The 20,098-nt window shown below is 41.9% G+C and overlaps 2 protein-coding genes across 3 annotated transcripts in view; one reads left to right on the top strand and one right to left on the bottom strand.

Annotated features, from left to right (window-relative positions):
• The window catches only part of MCF2L2 (MCF.2 cell line derived transforming sequence-like 2), a 269,445-nt gene that overhangs the window by 85,133 nt on the left and 164,214 nt on the right, over nt 1-20,098 (top strand). For both annotated transcript variants that reach the window (XR_008374913.1, XM_053565128.1), the window contains exons 7-10: nt 4,872-5,021; nt 10,636-10,760; nt 11,366-11,480; nt 11,946-12,065. Coding sequence is in view for 1 of the 2 variants with exons in the window: in XM_053565128.1 (XP_053421103.1) it covers nt 4,872-5,021; nt 10,636-10,760; nt 11,366-11,480; nt 11,946-12,065 (510 nt within the window). In the remaining variant the exon portion in view is untranslated. The remainder of the gene's footprint in view (nt 1-4,871; nt 5,022-10,635; nt 10,761-11,365; nt 11,481-11,945; nt 12,066-20,098) is intronic.
• Nucleotides 16,612-17,222, bottom strand: LOC128567697 (nuclear cap-binding protein subunit 2-like). Its single transcript, XM_053565134.1, has one exon. It carries the CDS (start codon nt 17,191-17,193, stop codon nt 16,744-16,746), a length of 450 nt encoding a protein of 149 aa, XP_053421109.1. The 5' UTR covers nt 17,194-17,222; the 3' UTR covers nt 16,612-16,743.

Here is a 20,098-nt window from a genome sequence, read left to right on the forward strand (position 1 = left end):
GCAGGAGACAGAGAAATATAGGTGTAGTGGGGTACTTTGACACAACCTTAAAAAAACCCCAACCTCTGGGGGTGCCAGGTTGGGTGGTTCCCTTGAGGTTAGCAACACTTTGCTAGCCTGATTGGACACAGTACCCCACCAAGTAGAGAGGAAAGAAAAAATGCTATAAATCAAACCAAAACAAGCAAACAGAATACTTTACGGGGAAAAAAAAATAGGGGAAAAAAACAAATAATAGGGGCAGGTGGAGACCCTAGAAACACTAGCAATACACTCTTCTAGGTGGAGACCCTAGAAACACTAGCAAAAATAAAGTTCTAATTATCGAAAAAGGTAACAATGGGAAATTTTATCTAAACTAGAAAAATGGAGAAAGAAAAGAAAGAAAAAAAAGAAAAGAAAAATCTATAGGGAAAGGTTGAAATTAAAAAACAACAACAACAACAACGACAACAAAAAAAATAAAGCAGTATATATATCTGGTTGAATACTGTCTGGGCAACAGGCAATCTTTTGGGGTATGAGATGTTAATAACAATGCTGATACGACTGGAGACCTCTGCTGATTTCTCAAACCCTGCAGGGTGGAGACCCTAAATCTCTCTTCAGCTCTCTTAAAAGGCACTTTAAACTTCTCAACTTGGCTAAGCAGAAGCTTTCCCAGGAAAGCGCTTGTCGCTGGGATCACTGCTGAAGTGGCTATCCACTTACCCATTGTGCCAAAACCAGTCTCACTCTGCCCCTGAGGGGTTAAGGCTATGAGGCATCTCAGTCCCTGCCTTTAGGCTGCTCAGTCACTAAATTACTCGCTCCCACCTGATCCTTGCTCTGCGACCCGGAGGGTGGAGCTTGCCAGGGCAGTTCTCTCACAATGGTTCCCGGAGGCCCACAGCCAAACACTATTAGTTCCGTCTGGCTCAGTGGTTCAGTCTGGGGCCCTAGACAACGCCCAAAGTTCTCTGCACTCCTGCCCAAGCTCTCCCAAGGCAGTTCAACTGAGTGCCAAATCCAAAAACACCAAAACAGCTCACAGGTAAGGCCTTTCCAGTTTGCAGTCTCACTGCTGATATACTTACAACTGCTGGTGGGATTAGACCGAATGAACACACGCAACCACTTGCCAGTTTTCCACTGCTTTTATCCTCCTTTTGGGGTCCAGAAGTCTCTCGCTGACTTCCCATGTCCTCAAAGGGATGATTATAGGCAGATCCCACCAGCAAGAGATGCCTGGAGTCTTGTCTCCCCAGACTCACGGTGCCCAGTTGCAAGGAAGCTTTTACTCCGCCACCATCTTGCTCAGATCCCTCTAACTCCCGAGGAGTTGCTTCTTGTGGAAGAGCAGAGAAAGTGGTTTCTTCATCTTCCTGGTGAAGATTTTGTGAATATTGTCAAAACGGCAACAAAGGACACAGAACATTACATAAACTTAGTTGACTGTGAGCAGCAGGGTTCGAGAGGATTCATGCTAATATTAGAGAAAGTTTCATTGTGAGTACAATTATATCAAACAACATCACACACTACAGAGAAATCTTTCATGAAAGGAAGTGTTGATTGATGTGGCAAAGTTAGCTGTTGACTTAGTTTCAGAAGTTGCCACAGCTATCCCAACCTTTGGCAACCACTACCTTGATCAGTCAGCAGCCATCAACTATGAGGCAAGTCCCTCCACCAGCAAAAAGATTGTGACTCTCCAAAGGCGCAGATCATTGTTAGCATTTTTTTAACCAATAAAGTGTTTTTGAATCAAGATATGTACATTTTTTAGAGTTAATGCTATTACATACTTAATAGACTACAAAACAGCATGTACTGTTTAATATGTACTAGGAAGCCAAACCTTACATTTTATTGTAGTATTTACTTTATTGTAGTGATCTGGAACCAAACCCACAGTCTCTCTGAAGTACACCTGTTTATGTAATTAGGAATAATATAACATAACCACACATGTACAGTATATATTGTTTTATGTCTTATGAGTGAGATATATAGATTCTAGGGTTTTGTTATAGTGTATTTTCTGGATGTCAGAATTTTGAGTAAGAGACTCACAGAAAGTTATAACTCAAAAGAACCTTAAAGATCGTTTTCTTCAATCACCTTGTTTGATAGATAAGTAAAATGACCTTCTGTGTAGAGAGGTGATTTATCCAAGATCATGTGGGTAAGTAGTGGCAGAGCCCAGATGAAGGCCAAGCTCTTTGTAACCACCCTTTTTTCCCTTTGTACCATCTCCGAAGTGATTATTTACCATGGTGATTGACATGAGGCATCAAGTGAATTTGTTACTAGGTGACCTCCAGAGGAAAGCACTGGCTCCCCTCTACTTTAGGATGGCATTTGCAGGCCTCACCCCAGACTCAACTTGAGCTGTTACTGTTGTTATTATTAACCTTGTAAGGCACTCTGCTGCCTCCAAGATCCATTCACATTTGCCATTCCTGTTGATCCTCAAAAAGACTCTACAAAAACAAGCATTATTCTGCTTTTCGAATGAGGACCCTCAAACTCAACAGCATTGTGTGCCCTCCCCAAGATCATGCAGTTACAAGGTATCAGGATCTGGACTCTAATTCAAGAGTTCACTCTTCCACTCTTAAGTTCAAGGCTTTTTGTTGATTTAGTTTTAAATCGAGTTTTGCTAACTACAGTTTAACTGCCAGGAGGTGGCATAGCATAGTGCTCAAGAGTTTGGCTGGGAGCCAGATTACTTGGCTTCAGTCTGAGTTCTGCCCCTTATTTTTTATATGACTTTGGGGAAATTCCTTAATCTCCATATGCCTCTGTTTCCTCATCTATAGAATGTGGGGTGATAAGGATAATAACACCTAACTGAGATGCACTCAAAGAGACAGTGCCTAAAAAGCAAAATAGATCATGATCTCACATCTTCTTATAATTCTCCTGAAAAGTTGGATTGTCTTTATTTTGTTTTATTTTATTTTATTTTTTGAGACAGAATCTCACTATGTCTTCCTCAGTAGAGTGCTGTGGCATCACAGCCAACAGCAACCTCAAACTCTTTGGCTTAAGCAACTCTTTTGCCTCAGCCTCCCAAGCAGCTGGGACTATAGGTGCCTCCCACAACGCCTGGCTATTTTTTTGTTGTAAATGTCATTGTTGTTTAGCAGGCCTGGGCTGGGTTTGAACCTGCCAGCTCCAGTGTATGTGACTGGTGTCCTAGCTGCTGAGCTACATGTGCCGAGCCTCTTTTTTTCTTTATTTGAGATGGGGTCTTTCTCTGTCCCCCAGGCTGGAGTACAGTGGCAATATCATAGCTCACTACAGCCTTAAACTCCTAGGCTCAAGCTATCCTCTTGCCTTAGCCTTCCAAGTAACTGGGACTACAAATGTGTGACATCACACCTGAATGATTACTCTTATTTTTTGTAGAGACAGGGTCTCACTACATTGCCCAGGTTGGTCCTGAACTCCTGGCTTCAAGGGCTGTGCCTGTTAGATTTTCTTTATATGTTCTCCAACATGGGCCATTAGTAAATGCAGTTGAAAGAGGGTTTTATACAGATGTTAGATTATGTAAACATAATAAAATTTAATATCCTTGAAAGAAAGATTTTCATGGAAGTTAGCATTTGTCTGACTTTCCAGGCCAAAAGTACTCTGATATTCAAGGTTGTGACTGTACAAGCTTATGCTAATAGGGAGATTACTACAGTAATATGTCAAGCATGAAAATGGCCGTAGAGAAGACTTTGGACTCAGATAGCAGGGGGAGGCATGTAGCACTCCAGAAGCTGCCTCATGCCAGTCTCGGCCTCAAAGAAGAGCCCACTCAGATCTGGCTCATTCTTTAGGGTGTGGGTTTGAGTTTTCAGAAATGTTCTCTGATGATGCAGGAACAGAGGTCCTTTCTTTCCAAATGAAAATTTGGCTGGGGGCTCTTTACTTCTTCCATTCAGTAGTGGTCTATGGGCCACCAACCATGACCCATGCCTGGGGACTACAGAGATGTGTGTTGTGTGGTGAATGCCCTTGGGGCAGTATTGTCTCAGGAGAAGAGCAAGTGGGCACGGCAGTGCCCATCCTGCCCAGCTGTGGAGTGATTTGTGGGGGGGGTCTGTGAAGCTCCCCACCTGCAACTAATTCCTCTGATTGGCAGCATCACTTTTTCAAGGCTAGGCCACATGTTTCCCAAAGCACTCTGTTAAAATGCAGATCCCTCACCTGGGATATTGGCCAGTGAGTAGGGTCCTTGGTGGAAGGCACACAGGGCAGCCACATTTTTATAAAGGAAATCTGAGAGGAAGAGATTCCCCAACCCCTCCCCGCATCTGAGGGCAATGATTTGTGATGGTCTCCAGTGGCATCTTCACTCTACCTGATTTTCTCCTCAGTGATCATTTGCTGTCAGCAATATTTGACAAGCTTGGGAGGAAGAAGCATGGGGCAGCTGAGAGTACGTGTGAGGGGAGAGGGCAGTGTAGGAGCTACAAAAGAAGCAAAGGTTCATTAGAGCAATCGTTGGGTGGTTCTGCCTTTTTCAGCATTTTGCCCAGTATAAATCCTGAGCCAGACTTAATGCTAGGTGTTCTTGGGGGAATGAGGAGAGCCCCAAACTTGACACACCTAACCTTGGTTGAATCCTGCCTACCTTCCTTTCTTATTGCCCAAGTAATACGATCTCGGGCAACTCACTTAATCTGTTGGAGCTTTAGTTACCTCTATAATATGGAGATAAAATCTCTCCCATTCGAGATTATTGAGATGATAGACAAATGTGCGGCATCAAGTACATGTGTGGCCCTTTGCAGACACTCAGGAAATGGTAGCCAATTCTGTGGTCTTTACATTGACAAAGCATATCGATGAGTGTTAATCACTCTGCATTGTTATGATTGACCTTCCAGGCCATGGAAAACTTTGCCTTGACATTGAAGGCCTCTGCTCAAATGCTGCTGACGTTTGGGGCCTGCCTGGCCTCAGCGGAGCTGCCCAGAGGCATGTCGTCCACTGAAGACCTTCTCATGTCCCACAAAAGGCAGAGGAACAAGCTGCAGGTGAGTGGTCAGTGGCCTCTCATGGCTTACCTCTGTGCTGGCAGGTGGAGCTGCCCCTTGGAGAGAGCAAGGAACAGAATTAAAGTTAAGCTGCCTATTTCTTTCTTCTCCAGTGACTTGGCAGCCACTGATCATCTTAATCTTCCAGATAGGCAGCTTGTGAAGAAGAAAGTCTCTTGAGACTGGGTGTCTTCCCTTCACCCAGGGGAAGTGCTGGTGAGGTGTGTAAACACTCTTTCAGAGGTTGCACTCCTATGATGCTGCCCAGGACAGACCAAGATGTAAGGTGCTGATATTGCAGGTGGAGGGGATGGCTTTTGAAGTAAAAGCTTTACAGCAATGGTTGTAAAGTTTGAGACAGACTTAGAAGCTGACTTATTGCTTCATATTCTCAGGGTTGTGTCTTTTTATTTATTTGGAGACTAATTTGAGAGAAAGGACTATGGGAGTCTGCTCAGAACTGAGTTTAAGGATAGGTGCCTATTAAATGATTCATAAAATCTAGTCAGAACCTGCTGAGAAGAGAGGTTGGCAGGGTCTTTCAGTCATGCAGCGAAGGGAACTCTCCCTGGGGCTGCCTACTGGATGAGTGTCAGGATCTCTCTGCCTTGAGAAGCACCAACAGAGAATAGATTCTGTGACTGTTATTTCACAGAAGTCCGGTTTGGGGTAGGGCAGCAAACCCAGAATTGGACAGGCAGTAGCGTGTCCTTGCTGCGAGGAACTTGGGAAGAGCTGACCCAAAATTGGCAAAAGTTTTTTGCTACATGGCATTTGTTCATTTATTCAACATTTATTGAGTATTTGCCATTACGTGCCAAGAAAACCAAACTTCAACCTCAAGGAGCACATAATCTAGTTAGGGGAGCCTCAGAGGATAGCAGTTGAGGCAAATTAATTTTTCCGTGTGCCAAGGAACACTGTTAAATTCTGTATTTAAGGAGGTTATTATCCAGAAAGTATTCAAAATAAGTATATTCCCCAGATTACTTTGAATAATCAAACGATCTGGACTGAAATTGTGAAATTCTGGCAATCTCCTGGAAATTGTCCCTGGAAATGCCTCTGAGGAGTGTGACCTTTTCTTTTCCAAATATATTGGCCAGGATCACCCCACATGATTCCTGGGAGGCGCTGGTCGCAGAAAGCAGGGTCTGGGTGCCTCTGTGAAGTCTGCTACAATTGGATTTTCAGTTGCACAGGGCAAAAAGTCACCGACCGCCTGGCATCTGCATCGAAGTCTCCGCGGTAGCGCGCGGGAAAGGGGGCCCGGAGCCCCAGGACCGCGGCGCATGCGCACAGCGCATTCTCTGCCTGGGTCCGAGAAGGGTCTGGGAAGGCTGCAGAGCGGAAGCGCAAGATGGCTGCACCGTCAGTCAGAAAGGTCTCTGGGGAAAAGGGTAACATTTTTGGATGTTAGACAAGGACACATTCTTGGGATGTGGAAATCAGTCATCAGGCCCTACTGTTTGTGCCCGGGAAGGGCACATGAGGAAGTGTTCTGCAACTTCTGCACAGGCAGAGAGTTCCTACGGAGGGCAGGGGACAGGAAGAACCAGTCTTCCAGATGGAGTAAGAGCATTTTTTTTACAGGTGGTAACCAGCTATTCTCAGAGTTAAAACAGCAACTCTGACGGGCACGGTCGCTCACTCCTGTAATCCTAGAGCTCTGGGAGGCTGAGGCGGGTGGGTTGTTTGAGCTCAGGAGTTCAACAGCAGCTGGAGCAAGGAGACTCAGTCTTTACTAAAAATAGAAAAACTAGCAGGGCGTTGTGGCGGGCGTAGCCCCAGCTACTCGAGGGGCAAGTGGATCTCTTGAGCCCAGGAGTTTGAGGTTGTTGTGAGCTATCATGCCACAGCACTCTACCAAGGGTAACAGAGTAAAAAAAACTCTGTCTCAAATACAAAGAAACAAACAACAACAAAACAGGCAACTTTGAGCCAAGGAGACTAAAATTTCTCTCAATTATAAAGTAGGGTAACTTTGTACATCCACATAATTGGAAGTATTATTTGACATTTATGAGAAGTAATTTTACACTCTAATTATTATATGTGTGTCTCAGTTTGGTGAAACACTCCTATCTAACCTGTATAACAAGTGAAAGGTTCCATTTGATCAGCCTTTAGAGCATCCTTGCCTAAACTAAACTGGATGCTTGCATTTATATCCCATACCACCCTAAAATCGTGGAGAAGGCGGATAGGGATTTTAAAATAAAAGTTGTCAAAACAATTTAACTTGTCCAAGTGTTCACCTTGATTAAAAATATTACATGCATTTTGAGTAAAACATTATTCTGGCTTTATTTTACCAAGTAATACAAACATCCTTTAAAAGACAATTATAAAGAGTTTCTTAAGGCCTTTTGGTTTATTAACCATTGGCCTAATACAAATTTGGTTTTTTCGTTCCTTGTAATTTATCAAGAATATCAAAATCATTAAATTAGGGTTACATTTATCCTTTTCCTCTTCCAAAAATACTTCGAAGAGAGAAATGATTTAACCGAGAAAAAAGGATAGTGTTTAAACTTTTATTAACAACAGTAGTTTTTTGCGATTATATGTATTTTACTCATATTAGTGTTTTACCTACTTTTTAAGCAAAGGTTCTACATATAATTGAATAATTTCTTTTCCATTTGGAAGGTACCATTTCCAAGTGAAAAACCAGTATAAGATTCATTCCTCAGAACAATGGGCTTTTAAATATATTTAAAATCTATAAAAGTTACAGCATAGGATTTACTGTTTTCTCCAAGCCTGGAGAATTTCTTTCCTTTTTGTTTTTCAACAGCTAACACAGCATTAGGACATTTGGCTTGATTTCTTTTTCTTTCTTTTTTTTTTTTTGCATTTTTTGGCCCAGGGCCGGGTTTGAACCTGCGGTCTCCGATATATGGGGTCCGCACCCTACTCCTTTGAGCCACAGGCACCACCTTGGCTTGATTTCTTGAAACCTTTTCTCCTGGGCATCCTAGATCCAGATAAGCACCTACCTGCCTCTACAACCAATCAAAATAGGAAGGAGATCCAGGGAAGTGGAAAAGTTTTACAGCCTCATTTGCTAATTCCCTACGGAGTTATTCCTACTTTGTTCAAAATTATCTTCCACTATATTACAGTGGTTCTCAACCTTCCTAATGCCGCGAGCCTTTAATACAGTTCCTGTGGGTCACGACCTACAGGTTGAGAACCGCTGCACTAGAATCTCTTTTCTTGTGGCCTTGCTGCTATATCAGACCATCTGTTTAAAAAAAAAAATCTGAAAACATTCACAGAATAACCTTATCAAACTATTTAGCTAACTGATGACTTAAGCATAAATTCCTTTCCCTCAGGCTGAGCCACAGTTCAGATCTTAATGTAGTCTTATAGTCAACGTGTACTCTCAACTTCAATAGTGTTATTTTCTGTCCAGATTGCAGGCACTTAAGCTTTGAAGCCTATTTTCTCTGTAATTTCACTGTCTCATCTGAGGAACAGAAAGGAATTGTGAGTACGTGCACACAGCCAGTGTCAGCCTCCTCTGGGAGATGCTAGGTCCTGGTGAAAGAGATAGGCAGACACATCTAGCCCACCAGCTGCATTTCCACAGTTGAGAAAAGTGAGAACAAGTGCCCAGAGCACCTGGTCACCTCTATTTCTTCTGCAAATTAGATCCTTCTCCTAGGGTGGCTCCTGCTTTCTGAGACTGTGCTTTGGGCTCACTCTCAGTTTATAAGCCCTTCCTGCCCTGTCACAGCAGGACCCTGGCTGCACACAAAAAGGAAACTTCCGGAAAGGGTGTTCCTGTAGACTGTGCCCTGAGCTTCTCCTGCAGCATGGGTGCTGGCAGTAAAAAAGTTAAATACCCCAAAGGATTAAGGATATTTTGTTTCCATGGAAACTGAAACTTTTATTTGGGGGCTGGGCAACTTACCTTTACTCTTTCCAAGTTCCTTCATCATTCCTTCTGTGTTTATGGTATGTGTTTATGAATTTACTCAAGCTGACCATATAGTTCAGTCCCAAAGCAGTAACCAGGTCACAGTGTTTGCTTGTATTTTTTTAACGGTGTGAAGGGGATACACAGTGTATGACATCACTTATGAAGAGTCGCCTTCTCTGACCCACACATGTTCCTCACCCTCTGCTGCTCTTGGAGTCGAACCCTCTCCCTAGCTTCTCCTCCGACGTCTCCTTCTGCCCCGGCAATGCACCCCTTCTCTTTCTGTTTCTCTGCCTTTCTGCCTAACTCTCTGCCACAAAAGTGAATATGAATAGATAGATAATGCCAAAATGCTGCTGGAAACCAGGGAGCAGTTAAGAAACCACATGGAGAAAGCCAGAATCCTTTTTGGTGGTGGGAGGAGGGAAAGCCTAAGGCCACTTGACTCTTAAGAACATTTTTACCATCATATCTAATTTGTCTTACTCATCTGCAACCTGATTTCTTTTAGACTATTATTAATTTATCCAACTTACAAATATTTAATGAGCATTGATGAGATAAGAAAAGGGGGCCAAAACTTGAGAGGGGAAAAGAAGGGATATATCCTGTTCCCAGGCAGGAGTGCTAGCCAGGTGGCTGACCTGGAGCATTACCTGGTGTGGACAGAGCCAGAGGGGTGTCCAGAGAACTCTGAGAAGCAGCTATCTCAGAGAAGGCAAGTCTATCATCAGCCACATTCAGGGACAAGCTTGAGGCGGGGTATAAATGACACAGCCTTTCTGGAGGAAATTCTGGAGAGAAATGGGAGTCAGGAAACAAAGGCATGAGGTTGACAGGGCCCAGGACTACTGTGTGGACAGAGTTGGGAAGCACAAAACTCTTCCCCCAGGGAATGAGCTCCAGGCTGTGTGAAGGCTGCAGAGGTGGCTGGGCACAGAAGAACACTTCAGTGTTCACGTGCAAAGAAGTGATCTTTTGACTTAAATCTTGCTCAGGAGTGTACCTGTGACCCAGGAACCAAATGTAGACTTCCTAAGGATTTGGAAGTAAATAGACTTCCCCAGTTACAAAGCACTAAGTCCCCATGTTAAAGGAGCAGAATATAGTTGCCTTAAAAATATAAATCTTTCCATGTCGAACTGAAGTTGCTGCCCATCTCTGCCAAACTTTAATAATTGAGCAAGACCACAGTTGGTTCGCTTATAGAAAGAGAAGCAGGTATTTATTGATGAGATTAGGTAAAGTATTTTCATGGGCAACTAGCAATTGATACATTATTATTGCTTGGCATTTTCTTGACATTCAATATCTGTCATTTTCTTGTTTCTGGTCAGTATCTTGGATTAGAACCAGATTTTATTAACCAGTTTTAATTTACAACAGCTTGAGAGACATACAAAAATACTGTTACTTTGGAAAGGAAAAGTGGACAGGCTAGGAGACAAAAGACTTTCTTTTTTTTTAACATCCTTTTGTCTAGTTTATATTCTGTATCATATGTATGCATTATCCATTAAAGATAAGTTGATTTATTTTTAAAGCTCATTTTTACTTCATTAGCATTTAATTCCTTAAATTAAAAAAAAATGCTAATCTATCACTCTCCTCACCCCAAATCTGTGAAGAATTTGTTGTTGCTAATTCCTTCTAAGAGAGACTACATTTTTCTTCCCCTAGAATGAGCTGAAATTGCTTGGAAAGCAGGGGGCCACATTGCTGTCATGTATCCAAGAACCAGCAGTCATAAATCCTGCCAGCAAACTCAATCCCAATGAACTTGAGAATGTTGTTACCATGGAAAGGTGAGTGAGTGGAGTGGAATATGCTATTTCAGAAATAGTATGTAGTCCTAGATGTTATGAAACAGCCAAGAACAGACTGGAACAGCTATTCTTGGGTGTTGGTGGGGCCAAGAAAGAATATTTGAGACAACAAAGGAAGAAGATTGTGTCCATCTGGAATCCACCTACAGAGATCTTTTTATGAGAATTGCATTCTCTCCTCTTATATGTATATAATATGCTCCCATCCCAGTATTTCAAGGATATGGAGTATTTGCTGAGCTTCATTTCCAAATAACAGTTTGCTTTGGTGCTGTGCTTTTTGTGCATGTAGTCTTGGGTGGAAAAAAGAAGGCACAAAGGTAGTCACCTGGGCATATTTTAAAGCACAGCAGCTGCAGCTGAAGGGATGTTTCTGCCTGCACTGTGGATGTCCCGTCTGGAAAATGCAAGGTGTGGGGCCCTGCTGAGCAATTTGAAAGGTGACACAGACTTTCACGATAAGGCGATCGCCACAATTAATAAAAATGACAGAAAACACTGGGGTTGTACACATCTGTGTTGCATACAGATACCTGCAGAAATGAATGCTAACTTAATATCACTGCCTTGTTCTTTCTCGAAAGGCTGTTAGTTCAGCTGGATGAAACAGAAAAGGCCTTTAGTCAATTTTGGTTTGAGCATCATGAGAAGCTTAACCAGTGCCTACAACTACAGCACTTTGAGCACAATTTTTGTAAGGTATGGTTTTCTTGCTTAATATAACTTCCTTTTCTGGTTTTCTCTGCCCCCTTAGAATCTTTGGTGTTGGGGTTCCCTCTTCTTCACAATTGGGCTTCTTCCCATGTCCTTGCTTCTTCACGGAATCCTTCTCCCCAGCCCCCTTCTCTCCTTTTCAGTGGAGTAGCAATGTTTTAGAGCCCCATTTTCTTATTGTCACATGTGACATTTTAATGATGGTTTATCTTCATTTTTGATTGATAATCTGTTGAATTTAGCTCTAAAATTCCTTCTACATGTGTCTGTGCACCCCCAGCTTAATCTGAAAGTTAATGATCTGTGAGAAAGGGGGGCGGGAACCTCTAGATATACACACCAGTCCTGAATCCTTTTTGGATTTTTGCATTTCCTTTTAGCATAACAAACCGGTACCTCCCAAGCAGTGTGTGTTGGTTGACTTCTATACTGTGCTAATGTGTCTCGTAGGTTAAGCTTGCCCTGGATAATTTGTTGGAAGAGCAAGCAGAGTTTACAGGCATTGGAGGCAGTGTGACGCACGTGGAGCAACTTCTTAAGGAACACAAAAAACTGGAGGAAAAGGGCCAGGTTTGTTTTTTAACATTTTTGTGTACTGGGGAGAAGTCATATTGTCCAATCACTGTTGAAAAGTTGCTAAAGGACTCAGGAATGCACAGTCCTGCCTTTCAAACACTGCACACCATAAAGGTCCCCAAGGAGCTGTGCCCATTAACAGCCTTAACAAATAATGCCAGGAGCACAGCCTTCTATCAAAGCTGCCAGAGCACACAGTTAAGGCTGGAGGCCCTGGTAGGTTGAGGACTCTGGGCCAGCCCTACCCTCTCATGGAGTCAGTAGCCCAGTGGGAGAAGGTCATAATATCCCAGAGTCTCACCAATCAGCTTAGAGCTACCTCCAGGGACTGGGGACCCATGGTGTGGTGTGGGCTGGGTGGTAGTAAGGAAGGGAAACTTTTAAAAGAGGAAACCAGAAAAGAAATTAGTTTTATTCCTAAAGCAAGATGGTTAGACAGGGGGAAGTTGGACCGCATTGTTCTTTTGCTACAAGGAATTGGCATACCTTTCTTCTTTTTCATGCCTCAAGAGTTATAAACATGAGACTTGTAGAAGAATATTTATTTTACAATTCTCATACCAGAATTAGTTTCGCAGATCTGCGTACAAGTCAGCACTTAGAGTTAGTCCTTACAAAGGTGTTACATTATAGACAAGTTCCTTTCTTTTTAAAAATTAGGTTCTCTATGTTTTTGTCTCTTGGGAACCAGTCTCTTGTGGTTAGCACTTCCTTCCTAAGCCAATCTCAAGGGATGTTTCTGAAATGACACTTTGGTAATACTAGAGATTTGCTTCTCCAAATATGAGCCTCTGGTCAGCAGCATGCATGGCAGCTGAATGAGAGCTTGTCAGACAAACAGAATTTCAGGGCCCACCTTAGAATCAGAATCTGCCTTTTAATAAGATCCCCAGGTGATGGTACACATTACTGTTGGAGATGTACCTGCAGTGAACTATACAAAACATATATAAACCGAGGCCACATGGGTCTAATGGCTGGCAGTTGCAGATTCTGAGCTGGAGGTGCTTCTGCACCTGTGTGAACACACGACCCCGATCCTCATCCAGGATTCTCATTCTTTCCTAGTGAGTGCTCTTTCTATTATCAGGGATCATTTGACAGCTACACTAGTGTTGAAGACACATGAATCATTAGAAACATTTATCCAGCAGTGGAATTTCATATATGTGATGACTGTATTGTTCAAGGGAAGGTGCAAAATCCAGGTCAGAGTTGTTGCTTCAGAGTTGTTCTGCCTGCCTGCCCCCTGATGTCACTTTGTCAGACCAAAAAACAAACATACACAAAAATCATCTTTTGAATAAATATTCATCTTTGGCAGCATAATATATAACATATGTCTTACGAATGGAATATATTTAAAAAATGTTATTTGTAACATTTATCTTCTCATTTGCTTAACATTTTCCTTTGTGTATGCTATAGCTGTAATGCTTAATACCTTAGGCCTCTGAGACTTTCTGGCAACAATTTTGGACCTTCTCCAGGACAGCCCCAATTTTATCTAATTTTATTTTTTTCAAAAGAATTCCTTATTAATGGGTGCCTATGGCTCAAAGGGGTAGGGCGCCGGCCCCATATGCTGGAGGTGGCGGGTTCAAACCCAGCCCCGGCCAGACTGCAAAAAAAAAAAAAGAATTCCTTATTAAGTATAGATACCATGTATTTTTGCTTATATAGATTCATTTATTAAGGGGGAAAAGGCCTCAATAAAAATGCCTTCATATAAACATGAAGGTGACTACTGTCCCATGAGGAGGTATTCCTGACACCTGGTAGTCCTTTCCTAGGTCCTGTGGATATGATGGTGAACCAGACAGTCAGGATCCTGCTCTCATGGAGCTTATATTCTTCTGGAGAGAGGCGGTTTATTAAAAAGCAATAAAATAAATAATAACATCAGATAGTGACCCGGGAAATACACAAAAAAATAAGATTTGATAGGAAGTGACTGGGGGTGCTACTTTAGCAAGGGTTCTCAGGAAAGGCCTCTCTGAGAAGGTGATCTTTGATCTGAGATCTATGTATTCATGCAAATATTTGAGGAATAGCATCAGGGCAGAGGCAGCTACAAGTACAAAGCTCTGAAAGTGGGGATGAGATTGGTGAGTTCAGGGGAAGTTGCTGCAACACAGTGAGGGGGAGGAAATGAGATGGGAGAGATATGCAGAGGCCAGGTGGCCCCCCTGGGCCTGGGGAATCTCTGGAGAGATTCTCAGTAGAACTGAAAGCCATGGAAGGCGTTCTGCGTTGTGTTTTGAATTCTGGTGATGGGTCCTGTATCGCATTCTGTATTCTGCCCACCTCCTTCAACTCACAGTCCTTGATACTTTAGCTGACCAGAGCTAGGGATGGAACCTATGGTCATAGGACATAGGAATGCCCTGTGAGCCCATGACCCATCTCTCATGGGCAAAATTCTTGAACTAGCTGGACTAGACCACTGCGAGTTCATATTATCTTTTCCTAGGCAGATCCCCTTAAGAGTTTTTTTCACACTTTATTCTAGCAGTTCTATTGTTTCCTGTCTTAGATTTAATCTTTTATCTGTTGTGAGTCTATTTTTATAAGTGATGAGAGGTGTGGGTCCAGTTTTAATTTGCTACACATGGCTAACCAGTTCTCCCAGCATCATTTAAGATCAGATGGAGATAAGAGGCTAGTTTCATGTCTAGGTTTTCTAGTCTGTTCCATAGATCTATATATCTATTTTTGTGCCAATATCATGCTGTTTGATTACTATAGACTTGTAATGTAACCTCAAGTCTGGTAACATGCCTCCTGATTTGTTTTCATTTCTTAGAATTGCATTGGCTATTTGGGTTTTTTTCTGGTTTCACATGAAATAAAAAACTATCTTTTCAAGTTCTTCAAAGTATGCCATTAGTGCTTTGATGGGGATTGCATTAAATCTGCACATTGCTTTGGGTAGTATGGACATTTTAACAATGTTGATCTTCCCAGCCACGAGCATGGTAATTTCTTCCATTTGTTAATGTCTTCAGCTATTTCTTTTCTCAGGATTTCATAATTCTCTCTGTAGAGATCCTTTGCATCCTTTATTAGATATATTCCAAAGTATTTCATTTTCTTTGATGCCTGACACTTTTTTCAACATGCCATCTCTCAGATTTTGAAGGGGCATCTTTTCTTCAGATTGATTAGGGCTCGATTAGTCTTTTCTTTTTTTTTTTTTTAAGTTGGTCCAACTTTATTGAAACCTGTTACAGAAGACACAATTCAAAGAAGAATCATTGTTTGTGGTTTTCAGGCCTGTAGAAATCTGAGTTATATTTACTACAAAAGAATATAAAATACATTCATTGAAACTACAGAGTAAAAAAGAAGTTTAAAAAATGAACAATATGTCATTAAATTAAATGTTTACAAATAATTTCTTTCTAAGCACTTTAAAACAATTCAGATGACCAGTTTGAATTCAGTGAGAAAACCTACAAACTCGAAACGTGTTCACACTGAGGTGCTTCAGACTTTGTTGCTAAATGAAAAAAAAAAAACCTCTTATTTTTTTTCACATCAGGGAAAATTATGGTGGACTTAACACTTTTAAATGAGCAATAAGCTCACAATATTAGAGAGAAATCACCTCTTGCCTTGTGAATGCAAAATAAATCCTCTAGACTCCCCTTTCTATAGAGATTATCAGCTCACTATCAAGGCTTGAACCTCAGTAAGCACAATTTGGAAAGAAAACAGACTTCAGTGTAAGAATTGGCTAGAATAGACATCTCCTGCAGGGAGCTTCTGATTGTTTTGTTAAGCATTCTCTCAGTCTTCAAGCTCTTTTTAAAAACCCACTCCATTCCCAAGATCACTGAAAGTGAAAAGAATAAATCAGATGGCTCTGATAGCAACTGTCATCATGCCAAGGCAATGTTGTAACTTGTGTCTCTGGTATTTCATCCCATTTCCTATTGCTAATGTCTCCTCCCCCCACCTTAAGAATATTTGAGGTTCTCCACATTACAAACTTATTTATTTTTAGCTTTAGGCATAATATTTACATTTTTTGAAAAAATGCATTTAGGAAATACTCTTCAAGCCCTGCGCCTACTTTCCTGATATGTAAAGCATGGAAGCTTGGTGTCTCTGGGACTGTCTAAGGCTAGCTTTTGCACCAACTATTTAGGAAGGTTCCGTGACTACTAAGTTTTCCTTTAGAGATTAGAATTCACAGAAAACAAATTCAGTGTGAAATACCTATTCCTAATTTAGAACAAAGCTATACAACATAGCAAAATTCCATTTATTAAACTTGATCTCATTCAAACTTAAATAATAATTCCAGGCCCCAATATAGATCATGAACCTATTTAAGACTCAAACATGGTAAAACAAATTTCTAAATTTCTCCAGTCTTCCTAAAAGAAGTTTTAATCAACATTATAGATCAAATCTGTTGCCAAGGAACACAGTTTTTGACCTGGTCACAGAAAATCATTCTGGTAACCTGACACATGGTCAGGATTCTAATACTAGTATTAAAGGCATTCTTTTGAATTCTGTCCTTGCTTCCAGCTCAGTGGATACTGATCAAAGCTTCGTAAAACTAAGCTGGTTTGAAGACCTTGAGTAATGTTCGTAACAAATTCAACAAACCAAAGGAGTTTTTCAGAGCTCTCACCACTCACTGGTTTTGTGCCAGTTTTCAATAGCCGCCTCTTCCAGCATCATAGTCTTGCCGATACTCATCTCGTACCTGGCCCTCAGATCGCCCACGTCTGTACTGCCTGCCCTCCTTAAAGCCGGCGTCCCAATCTGTGCGAATGATCCGATCATCCAGACGAGTTCCATTTATGTACCTCATGGCATTTTCTGCATCTGCTCGTGAATAGTATTCCACAAAACAGAATTCACATGCTGTTTTTTTCATTTTATCCAGACCCATGATGATTTTCTTTATGTCACCGCTTTTGCTGAAGAGTTCATAGATTTGTTCTTCAGTTGTGTAAAAGGAAAGATTTCCAACATACGACATGCAGCTTTTCTTCAGTAATTTTTCTTGTTCTTCATTGTCACCCCGGAAGTGCTGGTCCCGGTACTGGCTCAGCTCCACGTAGGAGTCGCTGCGCAGCGCCTTCAGGAGGCCACCCGACATAATGCAGAGAGGCGGACAGGAACTCGGTGACTCCCTCGATTAGTCTTTTCATATGTCCTTTAAAATGTAAAAGGAACAAAGTGGTGCCTGGCTGTAATCTACCAAATACCAGCTTAGGGTTTATCCTTTACTTAGCACTCAGGGCCCAACTGCCTTCCTAGCATAGCCACACAGTTGTTCTGGGTCGTCGCCAGCTTCCTTACCCTGTGCAATAACATCATCCTCACAAGTAACCTCCAAGCTAACTCATTAACCAGACTTCTTTTGCATGTGATTTGGCCTGTTCTTTATCTTGTTCTTGCTTGAGGGTTTAGTAATCTTTTGAATACTCCTTCCTGATTCTGAGAAACAGTGGTTTCAATTACTGGTAAAAGGTCCTCTATAAAAGTAGAATTTTCTGTAGGGTTTTGGCTACAAAGCATGCAGAGACCTTTGGTGATGAGAACAGACAGGGCAAGGTGGGGAAACCAACCTGATTTCAGCCTTGACCTGTCCTCTCAAGGCTCAAATGTCCAAGAAGGAATACAGGCCATTAAGGTGTGTGTGTTTGTGTGTGTGTAATTTTCAAACACAGAGAAGCAGATAGGACTAGTACAATGAAGACCCACTTGTCCGTTGTTCAATTTCAGTAACCATTAACTTTCAGTTTTTCTTGTTTCATCTTGCCCACTGGTCTATACATACATTCCGTTCCCATGGAATTATCTATGGGTTCATTCTCAATTCCCTGTTATGGTGGCATCACCCTCTTTCTTACCATTTTCTCTCATAATAGACACTCTTTTTTATCTGTCATAGTAGTAGACTCTGTGGGTGAAAAATAAGCTTTTATCACAATAAAGATTTTTGAATTACATGTTGCAGTTTGACTGTCTATCTAGTCTTCTGGAATTTTTAGCATTTAAAAGATCCCGGATGGTCTTCTGATTGGATATATTAATCATTTTTTCTTTATTATTTCTTTTTTACTTTGGAGGTTTTGTGACTATCTTGAACAGGAACTATAGAAACTAAAAAAATAAGCTACGGTTTGGAAGCTGACACCAGAAGGATTTCACAGTGCATGCAAGGAGGCCCAGTGGGCCAGTAGGTGGCAAGAACATAAGTTTTGGAGCCAGAACGAGCTAGATTCAAATTTTGGCTCTACCAACTCCCACCTCTGTGACTCTAGTCAAGTTTCTCAGCCTTTCTGAATACAGTTTCCTCATCTGTAAAATGAGGATAATAATCCTACTGTACAGACCAATGAAGACTAAATGAGTTGGATGCATGGTAAGGACTCAGTGCCTCAGCAGGGCAGTGATCAGTACTCAGAAGCGATTTTTATTGCCCATTCATTTTCATAATTGTGATCTTTTGATCACGCAGTGGCTGAATCAGCGTTGCTTCTAATTTGTCTTTATGGATGTTTCACCCAGATCCATTTGGACCTGTTACATCTTTCTTCTGACATTTCAAACGTTTTAAATACTATTCCAAAGGATGAGGTACTGATGCTAAAGGAAGGTCAGGCTGTGACCACCACAGAGCAATTTGGAAGTATCCTGTGGTGAATTTCCCTGGACCCAGAAAACTCTGAGGCACTCTTAATACATTAGTCAGCTGAACTTGGAAAAAAAAAAAAGTGAACAGAGACTTTCTTGCCTTCAAGTTTTCGTGTTTCTATATTTGACTGAAGTCAGACAGGGTCAGGCAACCAAATGAGGTCTCTGAGCTTAGGCAGAGCAAGCACAGTCTTTGTGTCTGGGTGTGGTGTTCAGAGCCAGATTCAAGCCTGCCCAGGGTCGAAGCCTGGCTCTTCTTTTTCCTACCTGGGTGACCTTGGCCATTGTGCATCCATTTCCCTTTGCAAAAGAGTACCTGTCTCAAAGGGCTTGTTGTAAGGCGCAAAGCATTCAGAACAGCTCCTGGCATAAAGTGAACTCTCAGTAAATGTGAGCTATTATTTTCATAGAGTTGGCTTAGAGTGAGCTCTCAGTAAATGTGAGCTATTATTTTCATCACACAGGTTGTGAGGTCAATTCTGTGCTATGGGACCTTTCCTGGGTTCAGTCTGCAGAGGCTGAGCAGTGCTAGTAAGGGTCTCTCCCTCACTTTTCATTCATTCTGCAAATACTTGCTGATCTCCTAGACAAACCAGTGAACAAAACAGTAAAAAAATCACTGCTCAAGAAATTGGCATTCTAAGCTCCTATCATGGGTCCTGACAAGTGTATCTGAGACTTTGCTGTTGAGAACAAGAGCTCTGGGTATTGATCCCCATGTTCTTGTACTGAGCCACTGCTTCATTTGGGTCACTTAAGTTCTATATCATTACTCCTTTCTGTTTTGCATACCAGTCAGTTATCCTTAAGCACCCAAGATGTGTTGGGTGCACTCCTGTTGTGAGTTGAATGTCCCCAAGTGTCTATAGCAAGTGCAGACAGCCGATCAGTGGTCACATTAACAGTGCAGCAGGTGCTCTGGTCAAGAGAAGCACAGAGGCAGTTTTCTGGAGAAAGCAAACTCTGAAAGGTGATTTAGGTAGAGTATAGGTAGAGGATGGGGCTTTCCAGGTAGAGAGGGCATGGAGGTCTGAGGCTGCCTGAATATTTTGGGAACTATGAATAGGTCCTTAATATGGTTGCAGCAGAGAATGGAGTAGAGAGAAGTGGAGGAGGAATTGCTGAGAGGAACTCTAAAGGATGAGCTATGTAATGAAGGGCACTGTGTACTCTGCTCAGGAGTTTGAACTTTCTCCTGAAGACCTTGGAGGACCAGGCAAGCATATGAAGCTTGGAAGTGATTTAGTGTTGGAATTGCTGCTTTGTCAATAGTCTGGATTTGAAGGACAGCAAGGAGGCCTTCTGAAATGCAGCTGTCATCTATGGTCCATGTTACTTCACACAGTTACAGCCAAGCAGAC

Source organism: Nycticebus coucang, chromosome 16, assembly GCF_027406575.1.
Source record: "Nycticebus coucang isolate mNycCou1 chromosome 16, mNycCou1.pri, whole genome shotgun sequence".
Taxonomy (NCBI): Eukaryota; Metazoa; Chordata; class Mammalia; order Primates; family Lorisidae; genus Nycticebus; species Nycticebus coucang.